This window comes from Dasypus novemcinctus, chromosome 6 (genome assembly GCF_030445035.2).
Source record: "Dasypus novemcinctus isolate mDasNov1 chromosome 6, mDasNov1.1.hap2, whole genome shotgun sequence".
NCBI lineage: Eukaryota > Metazoa > Chordata > Mammalia > Cingulata > Dasypodidae > Dasypus > Dasypus novemcinctus.
The window spans coordinates 81,264,497-81,282,728 of record NC_080678.1 but is presented as its reverse complement, the minus strand read 5'-3'; the positions used below and the strand labels follow the sequence as shown (position 1 = coordinate 81,282,728).

General features: G+C 51.6%; 1 protein-coding gene and 1 long non-coding RNA gene across 2 annotated transcripts; one reads left to right on the top strand and one right to left on the bottom strand.

The window, feature by feature from the left end:
- Positions 1-607: 607 nt before the first annotated feature.
- LOC139439233 (uncharacterized) lies at positions 608-9,458 on the top strand. The gene is made up of 2 exons (XR_011649040.1): positions 608-734; positions 4,989-9,458. It is a non-coding gene; the product is annotated as an uncharacterized lncRNA (long non-coding RNA).
- Positions 9,459-16,061: 6,603 nt separating this feature from the next.
- DDIT4 (DNA damage inducible transcript 4) lies at positions 16,062-18,198 on the bottom strand. The gene is made up of 3 exons (XM_004470579.4): positions 18,072-18,198; positions 17,699-17,954; positions 16,062-17,382 (listed from the first exon to the last, which is right to left on the bottom strand). The coding sequence occupies exons 2-3, from the start codon at positions 17,892-17,894 to the stop codon at positions 16,889-16,891; spliced, it is 690 nt and encodes a 229-aa protein (XP_004470636.1). The 5' UTR covers positions 17,895-17,954; positions 18,072-18,198; the 3' UTR covers positions 16,062-16,888.
- Between the last annotated feature and the right edge of the window lie 34 nt (positions 18,199-18,232).

The following is an 18,232-nucleotide window of genomic DNA, read 5'->3' as shown; positions in this document are numbered from 1 at the left end:
GCAGGGCGTGACTGTACCCACGACCAAAGGCAAGCTGCCTTTGGGGCAGGGGAATGGCCTTAATGACCCTTGGTTCTCCCTCCCTACCCGCGACTGAAGGACAGTGTGAGACCCCAATTCAGCCTTAGTTGGTCATCTGAGTCCCGCCCCTGCCCTGGGTGGGTCTTGGCTTGGAAGCTCTGATCTGCTTGCTAAGCACCTGCTCAGCACCTCGTGCCCCCAGCTCAGCGTCTTGCCACTCCACCGCCCTCAGCTCTGACAGAACCTTCCAGAACTTGGCTCCCAGGGCTCCTCCTTTGGGCAGCCTTCTCTTACCAATCTCGGGCTTCTGGAACTCATCCACACTGTTTGCATATTGGTCAAGGGTCCCGGTTGTCCCCCAACTTCCGACCCCCACCCCACCCAGAGACAGAGCTGGGCCGCTAGAGGATGACCAGGCTGGTCCTTGCGGTGGCGAGAGGCCACGCGCTGGCTCTCTGTTGCCATGGCAACCACAGCACCTCCGTGTGTTTTCTCATTGGCCACTCAGGTCGAGACCCCGCCTCCACCATCAGAAGGGACCAACCGGAAGCCTCCGTGAGACCTCGCGGAAGGATCAGCGCGGCGGCGCGTCTCCCTGCCACCCCGCGCAGGAGGGTTTCCAGGGAGACCGGCCGGCGCACGGACCCCACAGCTCACGGCCAGGCCCGGTGGGGCCCACCTCGTACAGTTCCTCCGGCCGGGGCTGGATCGAGGCGAGTGGATGGACCGGGAAGGAAACAGTTTCTATTCCCAGCATTTCAGGCCACCGGGGAGCGGCTCCGTGGGGCTGCTGCCCTGGGGGTCCCCGCGGAGGCGGAGACGCAGTGGGGCGCGGGAGGAGGCTGCGGGGGAAACGCGTTCGGGAAGGGATGGGGGCAGGGCAGCCTCCCGACTGGCGGAAGGTGGCGTCAGCCCCTGAGGGGGAGGGGGTCAGGGGTTGGAGTCCTCACTCTGCCCCTCGCCGCAGGCGTGGCCTTGCGCTCACGTGCCTTCCTCTGTTTCTTTAGAGGGGGCAGAACACCCAGTTACTTTGTGCCGAGCCCAGTGCTGAATGTCTTAGTTTCCTTTCTGTATTTCCCCCACAATAACCTGAAATAGGGGTATGCTGTCTCTATCCCCGTTTTACAGATGAGGAAACTGAGGCTCTGCGAAGCTACATGATCTGGTCCAGTTGGTGGCTATCTGGGGGAAGTGGGAGGTGTCGTTCCCACCCCACTGTCAGGCATCCTGGCCGGAAGGAAGGGTCGTGCCAAGCCCTGAGATTTGCGTGGTTTCCTTTAGCGAACTGCGTCAGGCCGTGTGGCAGGAGGAGGAGGGAGGGACCGCCTCTACAGGAGAACAGAAAGGGGAAATCGAGCCTACTCAGCCAGATTCCCTTTGTAGGAGACTTGAGATTGAAGATAGAGCCCACCCTTCTCGGGAAAGGCGGGAGAAGGTCAGGAGGCTCAAGCCTTATGTCTTTGTAATTTCCTTATGTCCTTTCAAAAGCTGTTGACGTGCGTCTGAAGCTCCCATTTTGCAGTAACAGACCCATTTAACATACCCTGGTTGGGGTGGAGGCCAAGCAGGGAGTGTGCTCCTTGGAGGCATGCTGCTGGGCTCCAAGGGCCTGACTGATCCAGCACAGTGGACGCTGGACTTGGCATTAGTCATTTAATCTCTGAAGCTCATATTTTCTTCTGGTAAAATAGGCTTGATTAAATTGGGAGGATTATGCAAAAATAATTGGTGGAAATGGACCCTGCAAATGCCATACTCATTTGTGTCACGGTGTCCTTGTGACACCCTCTAGAGCCTTTCTTGATGCCACCTGTAATCTGGATGCCAGGCAGTCCTCTCAGCCCCTTCCCCCAACCAGGTTTCCAGGCGACCCCACAGAGTCCCAGGAAGAAACTTACAGTTCACCTCTGGAAAGCGTCAGCAAATGCTTCTGGAGCCCCTGAGAGCTGACGTTTGGGGTACCTACAATATGTTAGGTGCTATGTTAAGTGTTTGGCCCAAACAGACCTTCTCAGGTCCACCTTCCTTTCTCTTCAGTGATGCTACTACTATTCTCATTTTGCAAATGAGGAAACTGAAATTCATAAAGTAGAAAGTTCATGATGTGAATTTTGGACTCTTTCTGATGCAAGTGACAGTTTGATTCAAACTGGTTTATGTTAAGAAGGGAATGTACTGTCCCTGGACACAAATCTAGGCATGATTTGATCTGGAGCCTCGAAATGCCATAAAAACTCATTTCTCTAAATCTCTGGGCTCTGGCTTCACTGTTTTGGCACCATGTTTGGGCTCTATGAGCAGTCTTCTGCAGCTCCAGAGTCATAGCATCCCAAGTTCTAGTTCAGTGGAAAAGAGAGGGTCTCCCATTGGTAATTGCAGGACAAGTCCCAGAATTCACTCTGAGTGGACAGTAGCCTTGTAACCACCCTGACCAATGGCTGGGAAAATTCTGCAATGATTGTCCAGGTATGGTCACCGGCTCCACCCCTGCAGGCTCACCTGTATCAGTGGGCTGAAAAGGGAGGAAGGAAGGATGTTCCTTCAAAGGGAATGGAGGTCAGTGACTAACACCTGTAGACTCCAGGTTGAGGTCACAAGGTCATACAGCAGATAAGGGATGAGACTTGGACTTGAGCCCTGGCAATCTGACTTCAGAATCCACATCCTGAACTCCTCTGCACCTTCCACCACAGGTGCCAGCCTGGTGCTAAACATGGAGTAAAGAAAATATGGATGTAGAAGAGGAGGCTTCTGTCATGGGAGAGAACCCACCCCTCCCTCACCTACTGGTCCCAGGTCCATCATCACCACACCTAGTGCCCATTCCCCACCTCCTCCTGTTCCCTTGGCCTGGGGGATCCTTGCAGCCTTTCTACTAGCAGTTGCCTGCCATACTGTGGAAGACCTTGCCCATTTGGCCAGAGTTATACACTGTCCTGGGGTCCAGTTGCTGAGAGTAGCCTTTGTTATCATAGCTGTCATTTATTGAGTGCCTACTACACTGATTGGAGAACTTCTGCATTTTTTTTTAAGATTTATTTATTTATTTCTCTCCCCTTCCCCCCCCACCACCCCGGGTTGTCTGTTCTCTGTGTCCATTTGCTGCATCTTCTTTGTCCACTTCTGTTGTTGTCAGCAGCACGGTAATCTGTGTTTCTTTTTGTTGTGTCATCTTGCTGTGTCAGCTCACTGTGTGGGTGGCGCCATTCCTGGGCAGGCTGCACTTTCTTTCACACTGGGCGGCTCTCCTTACGGGGCGCACTCCTTGCACGTGGGGCTCCCCTACATGGGAGCACCCCTGCGTGGCAGGGCACTCCTTGCGCGCATCAGCACTGTGCATGGGTCAGCTCCACATGGGTCAAGGAGGCCCGGGATTTGAACCGCGGACCTCCCATGTGGTAGACGGACGCCCTAACCACTGGGCCAAGTCCGCCGCCGCCTTCTGCATTATCTCATTTAATCCTCACAACAGTGCTATGAGGTGGGTAATATTATTATCCCTATTTTGCAGAGGAGAAAGGATAAGGCCCAGAAAGGTTAAGGATCTTGCCCAAAGTCACACAACAAGGATTTGAACCCAGACCATCTGGTTCCAGAGCGTACACTGTCTAGCATTCCACCAAGATAATCCCTAACTGCACTTTACAAATGTATTCATATACATTCATGGACCTCCCTAGAATTCAGTGAGGTATTTGATACGATCATCCCCATTTTATAGAGGGGAACTTGGAAAGGGCTAAGTTTCATTCAGCGGATGAGTGGCAGATTCAGGATTTGGACTCAGCCCTCCCATCTCAGATCAGTTCAACTCCCTGGACTCCGCAGAGCACAGGGTGAGAGGAGAGCCTTGAGTCGGCTCCCTTTGTCTTAGGGGCAGAGGAAGAGAGCTGGAAGCTCCTCCGAGGACACCTTGCCTCTTCCTCCCTTCCTTTTCTTCTCCCTCCCTCCTCCTCTTCCTGCTTCCTTCAACTCATTCCTTCACCCACCTGAGCATCTATCAAGAACCAGGGCTGGAGGTAATCAGTGAGGAAAGCAAGGGTCCCTCCTGCCCTTACAGGCTGACAGTCTAATAACAGACAAAACAAACAAACAAACACATGAGCACTTGCTATTTCTTGGCTGGCTGTGGTGCGCTGGGGGCTGGGCTGAGTTCTAAAGGCCTCGCCTTCACCGCCCTCTTTGTAAGATCGGCACCTGGGGCCTAGGGGGCCTCAGTGGCCTGCCCAGAGGCAGACTCCAGTCTGTTCCAGCCTTCACCCCAAGGCTGGCTCAGTGGGTACTTTCAGTCATGACCACCTCCCCACATGCACCCCACACACACACACAGGAGAACACACACGCAGCTCTGCCTCTGCGGCTCCAGCACCCTGACATGGCCATCTCTTCTGTCTTTCCTGCCTGCCTTTCCGTCCCCCCAGGAGCCAGGCACATCCCACACAGGAAACTGAGTGGGGAAAGACCATCTCACAAGGCAGGGACAGGCTGGCAGCTTCAGGCCTCGGGATGGAAACGCCTAGGGGAGTCAGATGAGCATGATCTAACCAGAGGTCCCAGGGGGAGACACCAGGGCCCCGGAGGAGAGGTCCACTGACCTTCCCGGACAGCCTTTTCAGCACGACCTCCCCATACCTCAGCTTCCTCTTCTGTAAGTTGACCTGTTCACAAGCTGTGTTTAAAGTAGTATCCATCACAAGCATCCTAGGACCGGCTAGGTGCTTCATCCTTGCTGCTTTCTGACTGGTTCTTCCAGGTTCTTCCTCTTTGTTCTGCCAGAAATGAACAGTCCCTTCCCAAATTGCCTTGACATCCCAAAGAACTTACTGATTCCAGCAGAGACATATTAAGAGAATTATGTTTTCCACTTTATTTTTAAAGATTTATTTATCCCTATACCCCCACCTTGCTATCTGTTCTATGTGTCCATTCACTGTGTGTTCTTCTGTGTCTGCTTGTCTTCTCATTAGGCGGCTGTGGGAACCAATCCTGGGACCTTCCAGAGTGGGGGAAAGGTGATCATTCTCTTGCGCCACCTCAGCAACCTGATCTGCTGCGTCCCTTATTGTCTCTCCTCTATGTCTCTTTTTGTTGAGTCACCTTGCTGGGCCGGCTCGCCACATGGGCCAGCTTTCCTTGACAAGAAGGCCCTGGGCATCGAACCCTGGACATCGAACCCTGGACCTCCTCTATGGTAGACGGAGCCCAATTGCTTGAGCCACATCCACTTCCCTGTTTCCCACTTGAGACACGTGGAAAGGTGCTGGAGAGGTTGGCCCATAGTAACATGGCAAGTGTCTGAAATACAGAGAGACCCCACCAGGTTTTTGTGTGTCCATTCACCTAACAAGTTTCTATTAAGCACTCCCTGTGTATCCAGCCCTGAGCTCTGCCCAGGAGATAAAGCAGAGAGCAAGGCAGATCCTGCACCAAGTCCATGGGAGTGATGGAAGTGAGGAAATTATGGCAGGACAAGGTGACAAGAGCTAGAAGACTTGGGTGGGACAGGGGACAGAGGTCCTGCTCAGGGCTCCAGCTCCAGCATACTCTGGAGAACCCAGCAGATCAAAGGCTTGGGGTTGGGGGGAGGGCTAAAGTGGGGAAGGGTGGGGTCTGAGACCTCAGTATTCCTGGCTCAAGCCTGGTGCCATCTGGGATGGGTGTTGGAGCTGCCCCACCCTCAGAAATACCCGGACCAAGTCCATTTCTGGCTCCTGCTCACTGGCTCTCAGGCCACACTCTGCCTGTCTGGAGTTTCCACGCCTACAGTTTCTTTCCTGGTCTTGGGTGGTTTCCAGTCCCACCTGCTTTCCTGGAGTTCAGTTCATCACTTACTCCTGCCTAGTGTGAGCCAGTGTCACTCTGAGTAACCCCAGGGACCCACGGTGACCTCATCCACTCCTGATTCAGTTTGACTCACCCTCCCCGTTTCTGGAAGATGGCTCTTGGCCACACTTACCTCATGCTTGGGCACTTGGGGCCTGTGGGAGTGACAGGGCCCCCTCCCAACTCTTGCTGGTTAGCCAGGTGAGTGCCACGCAGGGGACATGGAGAAGCCTCAGGGAGGAGCCTTGGCCACCCGGGATTAATTCGCCCCTTCTGCAGGGCACTTTGGATCCTGCGATGGTGAATATTCTCCAGTCAAGTTTCTTATTTTTAACAGGAAAGACATTACCTAGGAAGAAGAGCTGTCATTTATTGCTCGTGTACTATGAGGTGGGCACTCTACAGCCATCATCAGAGTCTCCCAACACTCCGTTACTTGTCTTCCTTTTCCCCATCAGGAAACTGAGACTCAGAGAGGGAACTTGGCTTGTCCAAGGTCACACAGCAAGGAATTAGCTAAACTGGAAAAGGAACGCAGATATACCTGCCCCACTGCCTCACACCAAAGCCTCATGCTGCCAAGCAGTGGGGGGACGGTGGGGGTGGGCGTGGGCATGGCTCCCAGACCCACAGGAGGCTCATCCCAGGTACTCCCCTTGTGCTACCTTGTGGGAATAAGTCTGGTCATCCCACCTCACTTCCAGGTGGGCTTTCCCCCACTTTCCCTGCCCCCTCCACATCCCTCCCTCTCTGGGCCTCTTGGACCTCAGGGCCCCCACCCCTCACCCCATCCGCTTATGCCAGCTGAGGTGCACGGCCTGGATCCATGCTGCTCACTACGGCAGCCACTGGCCACGTGTAGCTACTGAGCGCTTGAAATGTGGCTGGGAGGACTTAATTTTTATTAATTTAAATTTAAGTTTAAAAATGGATACTGGATTCAGCTATTGGGAAACTTGTAAGCATGTTTGGAACTACTCCGAATATGAGTCCAATTTTTTTCAACTGCAAATGTTATAAAATCTAAATACCGATCAAGTGTTTCTGATGAAAACTGAGCATCTGATTTGAGATGTGCTGAGAGTATAAAATAGGCACCAGATTTTGAAAACTTCAGTGAAAGTGTAAACTATTTCATTAATGGAAACCCACAACTTCTCCAATGAAGAAAAAAAAATCTTATTAATAATTTTTATATTGGTTGCATGGTAAATGATAAAATTTTAAGGATATCAGGTTAAATAAAATTAAGCCTGATTAATCAAAATTAATAAGTTTAATTAAAATTAATTTCACCTGATTCTTTTTTTCTTAAAATGTGGTTACTAGAAAAATTTAAGCTACGTATGTGGTTCACATATTTCTGTTGGACAGTGCTAACCTGGAGGGAAAGTGTGTAGGGTCAATCCCGGCTCTGTGTGTCCTTGAGCAACTTTCCATACTCTCTGGACCTACATTTCCTCACCTGTGAAATGGGGCTAACCATATTAATAATAGCAATTCCCTCATGCAGTTGTTGAGAGGAAGAAATGAGCCTGCTCATTTGAAAAGCACTTACTACTGTCCATGGCACATAGTCAGTGCTCAGAAAGAAAAAAAAGTGTATTATCACAGGCTTTCTCTTCTCACGACACTCCAAAGTGCAAGTCAAATAAACTGACAGTCTTTACTGCAGGCCTGGCACGTCGCCGGGGATTTGGTGGAAAAGGCCTGTCCTCTGGGCGGGAGGCAGCCACCAAACCAACCGAGAGGCTCGCCTCAGATGGTGAGGAAGGCTGTGGGGGGAAGGAAACCCTCGGCTGCTTTGGGGGGTGGCCAGGGAAGGCCGCCCAGTGGGGAGGGGGCAGTGGAGCCAAACCGGAAGGCGAGGAGCCAAGCCGGGGAAGCGCTGAAGGAACAGTGCTCCTGGCAGAGGGCACAACAGCCACAGGCCTCACCGTGCAAGCCCTTTGAACCGCTGTCTGTTTCCTACATTCCACAATTTGCTTCGCCGAATTTTCCATTTCTTGGCTACAACGGTCTCCTGTTTGTGGCAACTTTCGGGAAGCTGGTCCATGAAGCCCCTTCGCATCTGTGCTTCCTCTCCTTTCTGTCTTCCCCTGCTCCAGATCGTGTCTCTTCTGGGAAGTTCCCCCTGACTGCTCCTGCACCCACTAGTCTCCCTCTGGGGTTCTTCTAGAATCTTCCATTTGGACAATATACTTTGGTCCACACTAACCTGCTCTCCCCGGCCCCGGCCCCCACTGTCTTTCTAGGCCAGTAGCGCCTCCCTGGCAAACTTGCGCCTTTCCTGGGAGGAAGCAGGGCTTCCACCCCTCCTGGCACTGAGCGAGCGCTGAGTGGAGCTATGCAGCGCGACCTATGGATTGCTGGGTCTCAGCAGGCATGTCCGCCCAGGCAGAATGGAAAATCCCTCGCTGGGGGAAGGGCCGTGGAAATTTCTTCTTAACGTTCTCTTTGCAGACTTGGACTCGCCCCAGAAAGCAGTCAAGCATTTGCCCAGTGACCTGCAAGGCGGCTCTGTTTTGCCTCCCCGCCCCCCAGCCCAGGCTTGAACTCAGGCGCAGGGCTGGGGACAAGCAGCAGCAGCTGCCGCGGCAGCTGAGCTCTGCCTCCAAGAATGGCTCTTAGATGCCACCCAAGATGCACAAGCAAGGGCCAGTGGCAAAATCTTAGGCCATACGTCTCCCCACCTCTAGTCCAGGGTGCCTCCTATTGCCCCATGTTTCTTGGTTTCCTCATCTGTAAAATGGGCATAATAAAAATAGCACCTACTTCGTAGGGTCGGTGACATGTTAGGGGAGTGAAAGATGTAAAGTGTTTCATCAGTATGAGCTGTGTGTCCTCTCCAGCCCGGAGCCTGCCCTTCCTTGGAGCCTCACGGTGGAGTGAGCGTGCACGTCTCATCCTGGGGTGGCTGACCTGGGGGATGTGAAGCTGTTCCCAGGGGTGAGCAGGTCCAAATGGGGCCCGCCCCACGCCTTGTCTGTAGACTGAGCCCACAACATGTCTGGCCCATATTTGTGCTGCTGCCTTTTAACTGTGTATAGATGTAGTTATGGTGAACAAAATACACATTCACTTCACATTGTTACTGAGATCACAGGTTTGGTCATGTATTTGTTCAATGAGAGCCAAAGTCAACCAAAGGTTTTGGAGGTTCAGAATAGGTTGGGGCCATTGAGATAGGTGAGTCCCCAGCCCTCCTCCTCGTGGGTCCAGGCTCCTCTGCTTCCCCTGAGATGTGTCAGCCCCAGTGGGCTCCAGCAGTGTGTCCCCCGCCCCCGAATACCCCCAGAGGGCCTCAGGGAATGGGAGTGTGTTGAGGGGAGGCCCAGACAAGAGAATGAGGGGGGCATGCTGCCCTTCCCTCCCCGGTGCTGAAGTCTCAGCCTTCTTCCACCTGGAACCTGTGCTCATTCTGCCTCTCCAGGAGACGTCATGGTCCCTTCCAGACTTCCTTCCCTCCACAGGTGTCTACTGAGCCTTTCCTACGTGTCAGGACTACTGTAAGCACCGAGGATACAGCCATGAGCAGAACACACCAAGGCCCTGCCCTTGTGGAGCTCACATTCTATTGGAGGCAGACAATAAATAAAATGTGAACCAAAGTGCTAAATGGCTTCTTTTTGCTTTGCTTTTCTATCTTAGCAAAAACTTTACCATTTTTCACACTAAATGGAACCATAATTATGGGTCTACAATTTACATTTTAAAACTTTCAGAGTTCATTATCTATTTTGGGGGGTATTACTATTTTTTTAAAATTCAGGTATAATTTGCATACAGTAAAAATGAACGGGGAAACGGACTTTGGCCCAGTGGTTAGGGCGTCCGTCTACCATATGGGAGGTCCGCGGTTCAAACCCCGGGCCTCCTTGACCCGTGTGGAGCTGGCCATGCGCAGTGCTGATGCGCGCAAGGAGTGCCGTGCCACGCAAGGGTGTCCCCCACATAGGGGAGCCCCACGCGCAAGGAGTGCGCCCATGAGGAGAGCCGCCTAGCGTGTAAAGAAAGTGCAGCCTGCCCAGGAATGGCGCCGCCCACACTTCCCGTGCCGCTGACTACAACAGAAGCGGACAAAGAAACAAGACGCAGCAAATAGACACCAAGAACAGACAACCAGGGGAGGGGGGGAAATTAAATAAATAAATAAATCTTTAAAAAAAACAAAAAAAAAAGAACGCTTTTTAAGTGTATAGTCTATGAATTTTGACAAACGTATACTTTTTTCAAACTGCTCTATTGATATAATTTACATTTCACAAAGTTCATCTATTTAACTTATACAATTTAATGGGTTTTAGTACGTAGTCAGAGTTGTACAACCATTACTACAATCAATTTTAAAACATTTTCCTCACTCCAAATAGAAACCCCATACCCTTAGCAGTCACTCCCAATTTCTTCCCACCCCTTCCCCCTTCCCTAGGCAACCTCTAATCTACTTTCTGTCTCAATAAATCTGCCTATCCTGGGCATTTCCAGGTTGTAGTATATATCATTATTTCATTTCTCTCTATTGCCAAGTAATATTCCATTGTATGGATATACCACACTTTGTTTACCCATTCATTAGTTGAGGGACATTTGGTTGTTTCCACTTGTTAGCTATTAATATCATGAATTATGCTGCTATGAAAATTTGTGTACAAGTTTTTGTGTGGGCATACATTTTCATTTCTCTTGGGTATATACCTAGAAGTGGGGTTGCTGGGCTGTATGATAACTCTATGCTTAACATTTTGAGGAACTGCCAAACTGTTTTCCAAAATGGCTGCCCCATTTTACTTTCCCTTCAGCAGTACATGAGGTTTCCAATTTCTTCATATCTTCACCAACTCTTTTTATTGTCTGTCATTTTTATTATAGCCACTCTGGTGATGGGAAGTTGTATCTCACTGTGATATTGATTTACATTTCCCTAATGACCAATAATGTTGAACAACTTTTCATGGAAGGCTTATTGGTCAGTTGTAAATCTTCTGGGGGGAAATGTTTTTTCAGATCCTTTGCCCATTTTTCAGTTGAGTTGTAAATACGAGTTCTTTATATACTCTGGATGCAAGTCCCCTATCAGATATGTGATTTGTAAATATTTCCTCCTATTCTATGGATTGTCTTTTCACTTTCTTTTTGTTGTCCTTTGAAGTACAAACATTTTTTTTTTTAATTTCTCTCCCCTTCTCTCTCCCCCCACCCCCCCCATTGTCTGCTCTCTGTGTCCATTCACTGTGTGTTTTTCTGCGTCCTCTTGCATTATCTGGTGGCACTGGGAAACTGCGTCTCTTCTTTGTTGTGTCATCTTGCTGTACCAGCTCTCTGTGTGTGCGGCACCACTCCTGGGCAGGCCGTGCTTTTTTTCTTGTGGGGCACACTCCTTGCGCATGGGGGACCCCTACACAGGGGCCTCCAGCGTGGCATGGCACTCTTTGGGCGCGGCAGCACTGCACGTGGGCCAGCTCACCACACAGGTCAGCAGGCCCTGGGTTTGAACTCTGGACCCTTCGTAGGGTAGGCGGATGCTCTATCAGTTGAGCCATGTCTGCTTCCCCAAACATTTTTAATTTCAATAAAATCCAACTTAATCTCTTTTTTCACCTGTATCTAAATAATCATTGCTTAATGCAGGTTCATGAAGATTTGCTCTTTTATTTTCTTCTAAGCGTCTTTTTGTGTGTGTGGTACCAGGGCCAGTGATGAACCTAAGACTGTGTGGCAAGCAGGTGCTCAACTGCTCGAGCCATATCTGCTTCTCCTAAGCATTTAAGTTTTAGCTCTTATGTCCAAACTAGGGTCCACTTCTTCGGGTCCGTGACTTTGACACAGACCTCCAGATCCCAGCTCTCTTGTTCTTTCTCTTTGTTTCCTTCTACCTTTTCTCTTTTTTTCATTCCTGATACCCTTCACGTCCAAATCTCCAACACACTTTGAGTTAATTTTTGTGTACATATACCTTTAAAAATATTTATGTTCAGCAAAATTCACTTTTTTTTTTAAGATTTACTTTATTTCTCCCCACCCCCTCATTGTGTGCATTTGCCATGTCTATTCATCTTCTTTTGTTTCTTTTGGAGACACCAGGAACCGAACACTAGGATCACCTATGTAAGAGGGATGTGACTAATCGCTTAAGCCACCTCCATTCCCAGCTTCGTTGTGTCTCTCATTATGTTTTTCCTCTTGTGTCTCTTGTTACGTCATCTTGTTGCGTCGGCTTGTTGGGCCTGCCTTCGCACCAGCTCACTGTCTTCTTTGGGAGGCACCGGGAACCAAACTACAGACCTCCCATGTGGTAGGCAGAAGCCCAATCACTTGAGCCACATCTTCTTCCCAAATTCACCACTTTTAAAGGTACTTCAATGAGTTTCATTTTATATACTTTTAATCATTCCATATTGTTGGATATTTTCCCCTGGGAAGCTAGGGACAGGGAGAGTTGAGTGCCCATTTTCTTTTCTCTCCTTATGCCCCACGTTTTGCTTTCAATGTGTGTATGATTATGTGCGAGGGCATTTGTGTGTGTGTGTCCTGTTATCAGCTTGTGGTGTTCCTGCTTGCTTTGGCTCTCTCTTATGGCCCCCATGGGCCCATTTAGTTATACAGAGGTTGAAAGAATAAATGACTAAATGAGTGAATGTAGTCATCAAAGCACAGTCCACCAACTGCAGCCGTCAGAGCCGCTGGCACTGCACAGTCACAGGTTGCATCTACTGCTACAGATGTTTCCTCACAGCTGCCCAAGTTCAGGATAGAGCTGGAGACTCCTCAGCTGGCCCTGTGTGGACGTGCCTGGGTTTAACAGGTTGATTTCTAAGGTGTGATTCCTTCATAATGAGCCCCCTTTTGGATAATTGCAGAGTTCTGTACTAACCTGTTCCTTGTGCCTGGATTCAGTGCCCCAGGTTTCCTCGGCCTTCCACACGGCTGCGCCAGCAGCACTCGGCCACCTTTAGCAGCAAGAGCCGGATGCAGCTGACTCTAGTGCCCATGACGTAATCCCTGAGGACACCACCTCCCTTCCAGGATCTTAGCCTTCACTATCCCTCAAAACTCAGAGCAGAGGAGCAGGTGTAGCTCATTGGTTGAGTGCCTGCCTCCCATATACAAGGTCCCAGGTTCAATCCCCAGTACCTCCTAAAAAACAAAACAAAACAAAACAAACCAACTCAGCAGCAGACATAATGAAACAAACTAAGTGTTTCGACTCTGCCCTTTGCTGTCTGCCTGAGAATCTGGGGCTGGTGGGGAAATAATCTTGTGTTCTCTGAACCAAGGGAATGGGGATGATCAAGTATGATCAGCCAATACTTAGTTATCCACTATATGCCAGGCCTGTGGGGAACCTGGGTGTGTCCCGTAGCGCTGGAGCAGGGGAGATAGTACAAAACAAGCTAGAGGACTACTAGTACTACAGGCGTGAATGATGAGGCACGAGGAAGGCAGTAGGGAGCCTGAAAGGACTGGAACTGCTCTGTACCTTAAAGGAAGGGTGTAATTTACAGGAAGGACAGTGGGAGGGCATCCCTGGTGGAGGGCCCTGTCTGCAAAGGTTGGAATGAGCAGAGTCTGGGGCTAGAGAAGTGGGCAGAACATACTGACCTGTACCAAAACAAGAGGAGTGGTAGGAAGTTGTGGGGACTTAGTTTGGTTGGAGGGAATAGGGCCTGATACCAAAGGCCTTGAAAGGCAGACAGTGAAATCTGGCAACAGGGAGTTACTGTAGGTTATAGAAAAGTGGTCTAATGAGGTGGGAAATAGGAACAAGGGAAGGATCCTATACAAAGGGAGATATTCAATACAAATTTTATAGGTCCCATAGAATGATTTCCAAAAGTTGGATTTCATGGGTAATTCTTTGTTAGCTTCATTAGCTTTCAGGAGCTTAGTAACAAAGGAGGCTACCCCCATTTTCATTTAAGGAGATCAACAATTACGGCAGGGAAGGGGACTTGGCCCAACGGGTAGGGCGTCCGCCTACCACAAGGGAGGTCCGCGGTTCAAACCCGGGCCTCCTTGACCTGTGCGGAACTGGCCCATGCACAGTGCTGATGCATGTAAGGAGTGCCGTGCCACGCAGGGGTGTCACCCGCATAGGGGAACCCCACACTCAAGGAGTGTGCCCCATAAGGAGAGCTGTCCAGTGCGAAAGAAAGTCCAACTTCCCCAAGAATGGCACTGCACACACGGAGAGCTGACACAACAAGATGATGCAACAAAAAGAAACACAGATTCCTGGTGCTGCTGATAAGGATAGAAGCAGTCACAGAAGAACACACAGCGCGAGGACACAGAGAGCAGACAACTGGGGAGGGGGAAGGGGAGAGAAATAAAAATACAAATAAAAATAAACAATTGGGGCAAAGCTCCTTGCCACATATTGGGAGAGTCAAGAACCCAGAACTGGCTTAGGATTCAGTAGAGAGAAAGAGAAACCTGAGCTACAGGCTCCTTCCTGAAGGCCCTTCTCCCCTGCTTGGGGAAATTCAGGCCCTGTGAGGCTGAGGAGACTCAGTCTGGCTTCAGGGAGGGCATCTTGGGTGGGCTTTCTTGGAAACCCAGGCCTTACTCCAGCCTCAGTCTCATCCAAGAAAAGGAGCTGAGCCTCAGCCTGGAGAGGGATTGGTGCCGACCAAGCCATCCAGCTCCTCTGGAGGCAGATACAATAGATTGCCCTGCTCCTCATTTGGGGCCAGAGCAGCACAGATCTCAACTCTGGAAAAGTGCCTTTCAGATACCCCCCAAGGGCTGAGCCTGCTTCACCACCAGCCCCCACCCCCAAGGGGCTCCAAGGGGTCAAGGTCAGCCCTGGGTAGGAAGGCCATGGCTTGGGCCTCAATTTACTCATCCATAAACCATGACAAACCCATTCACCCCTCACAGGGTGGCTATTAGAAGGATGTGCTCTACTCTGGGCACTTTCTTCATTGTTACCACCATCAATTTTCAAATCCAGTAATCTAGTTCAAAACCCAGGTTCATCCATTTTGCGGAGCCAGTTACACAGTTCTACCAAAACAACATGGATCTTCTAAACCATCTCAAAGCTCAGGACCCTGAGTCAGAATCCCTGGGAGGCTGATGAAAATGCAGATGTCTAGGACCCTGCCCCAGCCTCATACAGTCAGAATCTTCACCAGGGCCCAGGAAACTGTGGCTTAGCCAGGGCCCGGGTGATTTGATTATACACTCAAGTGAAAGAGCCACTGTTTTATTATTTGGTGGGGCAAACAAGGCCTGTCCTGGTCCAGGAAGAGAAAAAGGGAGATAACTTGGACCCACCCACCTGATATCACCAGGAGAGACAAGTGAGAAAGGCCTTGGCCTTCATCTGGCAAAGCCCCATTCCATTGTTAAGGAAACTGGGCCCATAGAGCAGAGTCCAGGTCGCCCTGGGCATTCTAAAGACAGTCTCCTGGATCTTTCTCGGCTCACTAACCCCATCTTCTAACCTTCACCTCTGCACCTGGCTTGGCCCCACCTCCTCCCGTGGCAGATGATGCTCCCTGAACCCTAGGCTCCTTGGTTAGTGAGAAGTTTGGACTACGTTATCATTTTCAAATGCCTTTTCTTGGTGTTCCTGGTCCCATGCCTTTTGTTTTATACCCAGAGATAAAATTTGCAATTTTTCTATGACTGCAGAGCAAATATAACTGGGGTTTGTTCCACAGAAAAAGAAAATTCTCCCAGCCTTAAACTCTCAGGGTCTGTAAAGACTTTGGGTGCAGGGGCAGCTAGGTGACCTCTCCCAATAACAGGGGTTTGTAATGAAGGGGTCCATGAGCTTGAATTTAAGTTCAAAATAACACTATTCTTGGGGGGGAGGATGTTAAATAACACACAGTAGTATGGACTTCGTAAGAGGTACGTGAAAACAAAAAAATGTTCAGAACCCCTGCCCTAGAGGCTCTGGCTCAGCAGGAGGTCTGACTCACGCCTCACCTGGTGCTTTCCAGTGCTTTGCTCTGGCAGCCACAGTAAGCAGAGCTTTCCAGTGCTTTTCTCCAGCTGCGTCAGTAAGCAGAGCCAGAGCCGAGGAAGCCAGGATTCTTGGCACAGATGGCACACAGTTCACATACATCCGTTACCAGGCTGGCAAGCAGCCCGGAAAGGGGCAGAGAAACACACAGGTGGACCCAGAGATGGATGAAATCCACCTTTTACCAGTGCCCACCCCCCTCCCCTTTATTCCACAGCACTCATGACTCAACCAACGGTTTTAACAAATGTGTTTTTATTAGAAAAGTAAAAAATATTGCATAGGTCTTATACTTGAACATCAAGTGTATTCATGAACAGCAAGTATCTTCAAGTAAACAGTTCTAGATGGAAGACCCAGATGGCACTCCTCTGGGGGCAGGGTTCCAGCCTCCACCCCACTCAACCCCAAGCCCTCCAAGCTCAATTCCCTCCACATAAACCGGGGTGGGGACAAAATGCAGCTCCCAGGTGTAGTCAGTCTTTGAGTGTCAAAGATCCCAACACCCACTCCCTTCCTACTCTTACATTCATGCGTCTGTAAGATAGCTGCCTACAACAGGTCAGTAGTGAAGTTCTCATCAGAAAAAAAAACAAAAGATACAAAAACCAAGAACAAACACGCTTGGCCCCTTCAGACCATGAGACACAGAAATCGTGCTGGATGACCCCCACCCCGCAAGTGGCTACATGAGCACACACCCCTTGCTGAGGCCAGGGCAGGCCAGCTGCTCGCCTGGTCCTGTTAGCTCACTCTTGTCTTAACTGCCAGTAATAATAAAAATAATAAGGTACATGCTACACATCGGCAAGAAGCCTGGCTGGCTCCTAAGCCTTTGTTTCATGCTACAGTACTGAGGGGCCTGGGCCCTCAAAGGGGAGCCACCTGTCCACACCTCAGTAAGCATCGCGGGACATTGTTCCCCCACCTTGGCCTTCCTCTCCTCAGGTGGCTGTTGTCAGTTTTCTAACGACAGGCAGCAGTCCCTCAACTCCTGTCTACCTCAAAATTTCAGTTGTTTCTGCCACGGGGAGGTGTCGCCCACGCCCCCCTTCCAGGCAAGGTTCAACACTCCTCAATGAGCAGCTGCTCGGAGCTATACAGTTTCTTCTTGATGACTCGGAAGCCTGTACTCAGTGTCAGGGACTGGCTGAAGCCTGGGATGAAGGGCGAGTTGGCCGAGCTGAACAGCCCCTGGATCTTGGGCCAGAGGCGAGAGTCCAGGCGCAGCACGAGGGTCAGCTGGAAGGTGGGCACCAGGCTGGGGTCGAGGGCCAGCTGGCCCACGCTGTGGCAGCTCTTGCCCTGCTCCACGCAGACGTCCAGCAGCGCCCCCCGCAGGCCGCACGGCTCGCTGTAGGCCAGGCGCAGGAGTTCTTTGCCCACCTGGCTCACCAGCTGGCCGGGCATCAGCAGGCGCGCGGGGCGCCGGGAGCCCAGGCGCGCCTGGGCCAGGCTCTCCCGCAGCAGTTGCATCAGGCTGGCACACAGGTGTTCGTCTTCGGGGTCGCTGAGCAGCTCGAAATCGGGCAGCGACACCCCGTCCAGGTCTGCCGAGTCTGGAGGGGAGAACCCGAGGAGGAGAGGTGTTAGCAGCTCCCAACAGAGACCTACGGCCGGGGGAGGTGCTGTTTCGCTAAGAAACCAGGGCTCCTTCCCACCCCGTGCCTCAGTTTCCGCCCCACACTTGTATCCTACACTCCAATTCCCAACACCGTACGCCATCACCCCCACCCAGGCACCCAACCCCCTCGGCTGAGGCAATCTGGGTCCTGAAGGCACAGGAAGCCAAGGTGGCTTCAGCCCATCCATGCGCGGCGATCCCGCACCTCCCCAGCCTCCCGAGCTGCGTCCGGGTCCCCGACCGCGGCTCACCTTCCTCGGGCCCGAAGCCACTGTTGCTGCTGTCCAGGGACTCGCAGTCCGAGCTCTCCAGGCTCGCACAACGGCCGAGCCCCTCCTCTCGGGCCGCCGACCCCCAGGCCGAGCGCGGCGGCCGATCTGGGGTGGGAGTTCGGGACAAGGACGAAGAGGGAGAGGACGACGAGAAACGGTCCCAAAGACTAGGCATGGTGGGTAGGGACGCCAGGGCGTTTGCAGATGAGCTCAGGGTGCGGGAGCGCAGGAGGGGCTGTGAGACGAGAAGAGCACGGAGTCAGCCCGGGGACTGCACCGGACCGCGAGCTCCACGACCCGCAAGGCCCGGGCGGCTCCGCGCAGGGAACCAGCGCGCTGAAAGGACACTCACCACCTAGCGCGGTCAGCGAGAGCTTCTGGAACCGCCGCTTGAATGGGTGCGCGAACCGGTGCCAAGCCCCGAGTGCTGCCCAGGCCTGTTCCTGCTGCTCGCCCGCTCCTCCCCCTCGGCCTGCCGCTTTCCCCAGCACCCGGGCAGAGCCGCCTATAAGG

What these genes read in the sequence shown, in the direction of transcription:
- DDIT4 (XM_004470579.4), bottom strand. Translation starts at nt 17,894, where the DNA reads ATGCCTAGTCTTTGGGACCGTTTCTCGTCGTCCTCTCCCTCTTCGTCC. An exon ending in TGGCTTCGGGCCCGAGGAAG is followed by an intron (nt 17,383 to 17,698) that starts GTGAGCCGCGGT and finishes TCTCCCCTCCAG; the next exon opens with ACTCGGCAGACCTGGACGGG.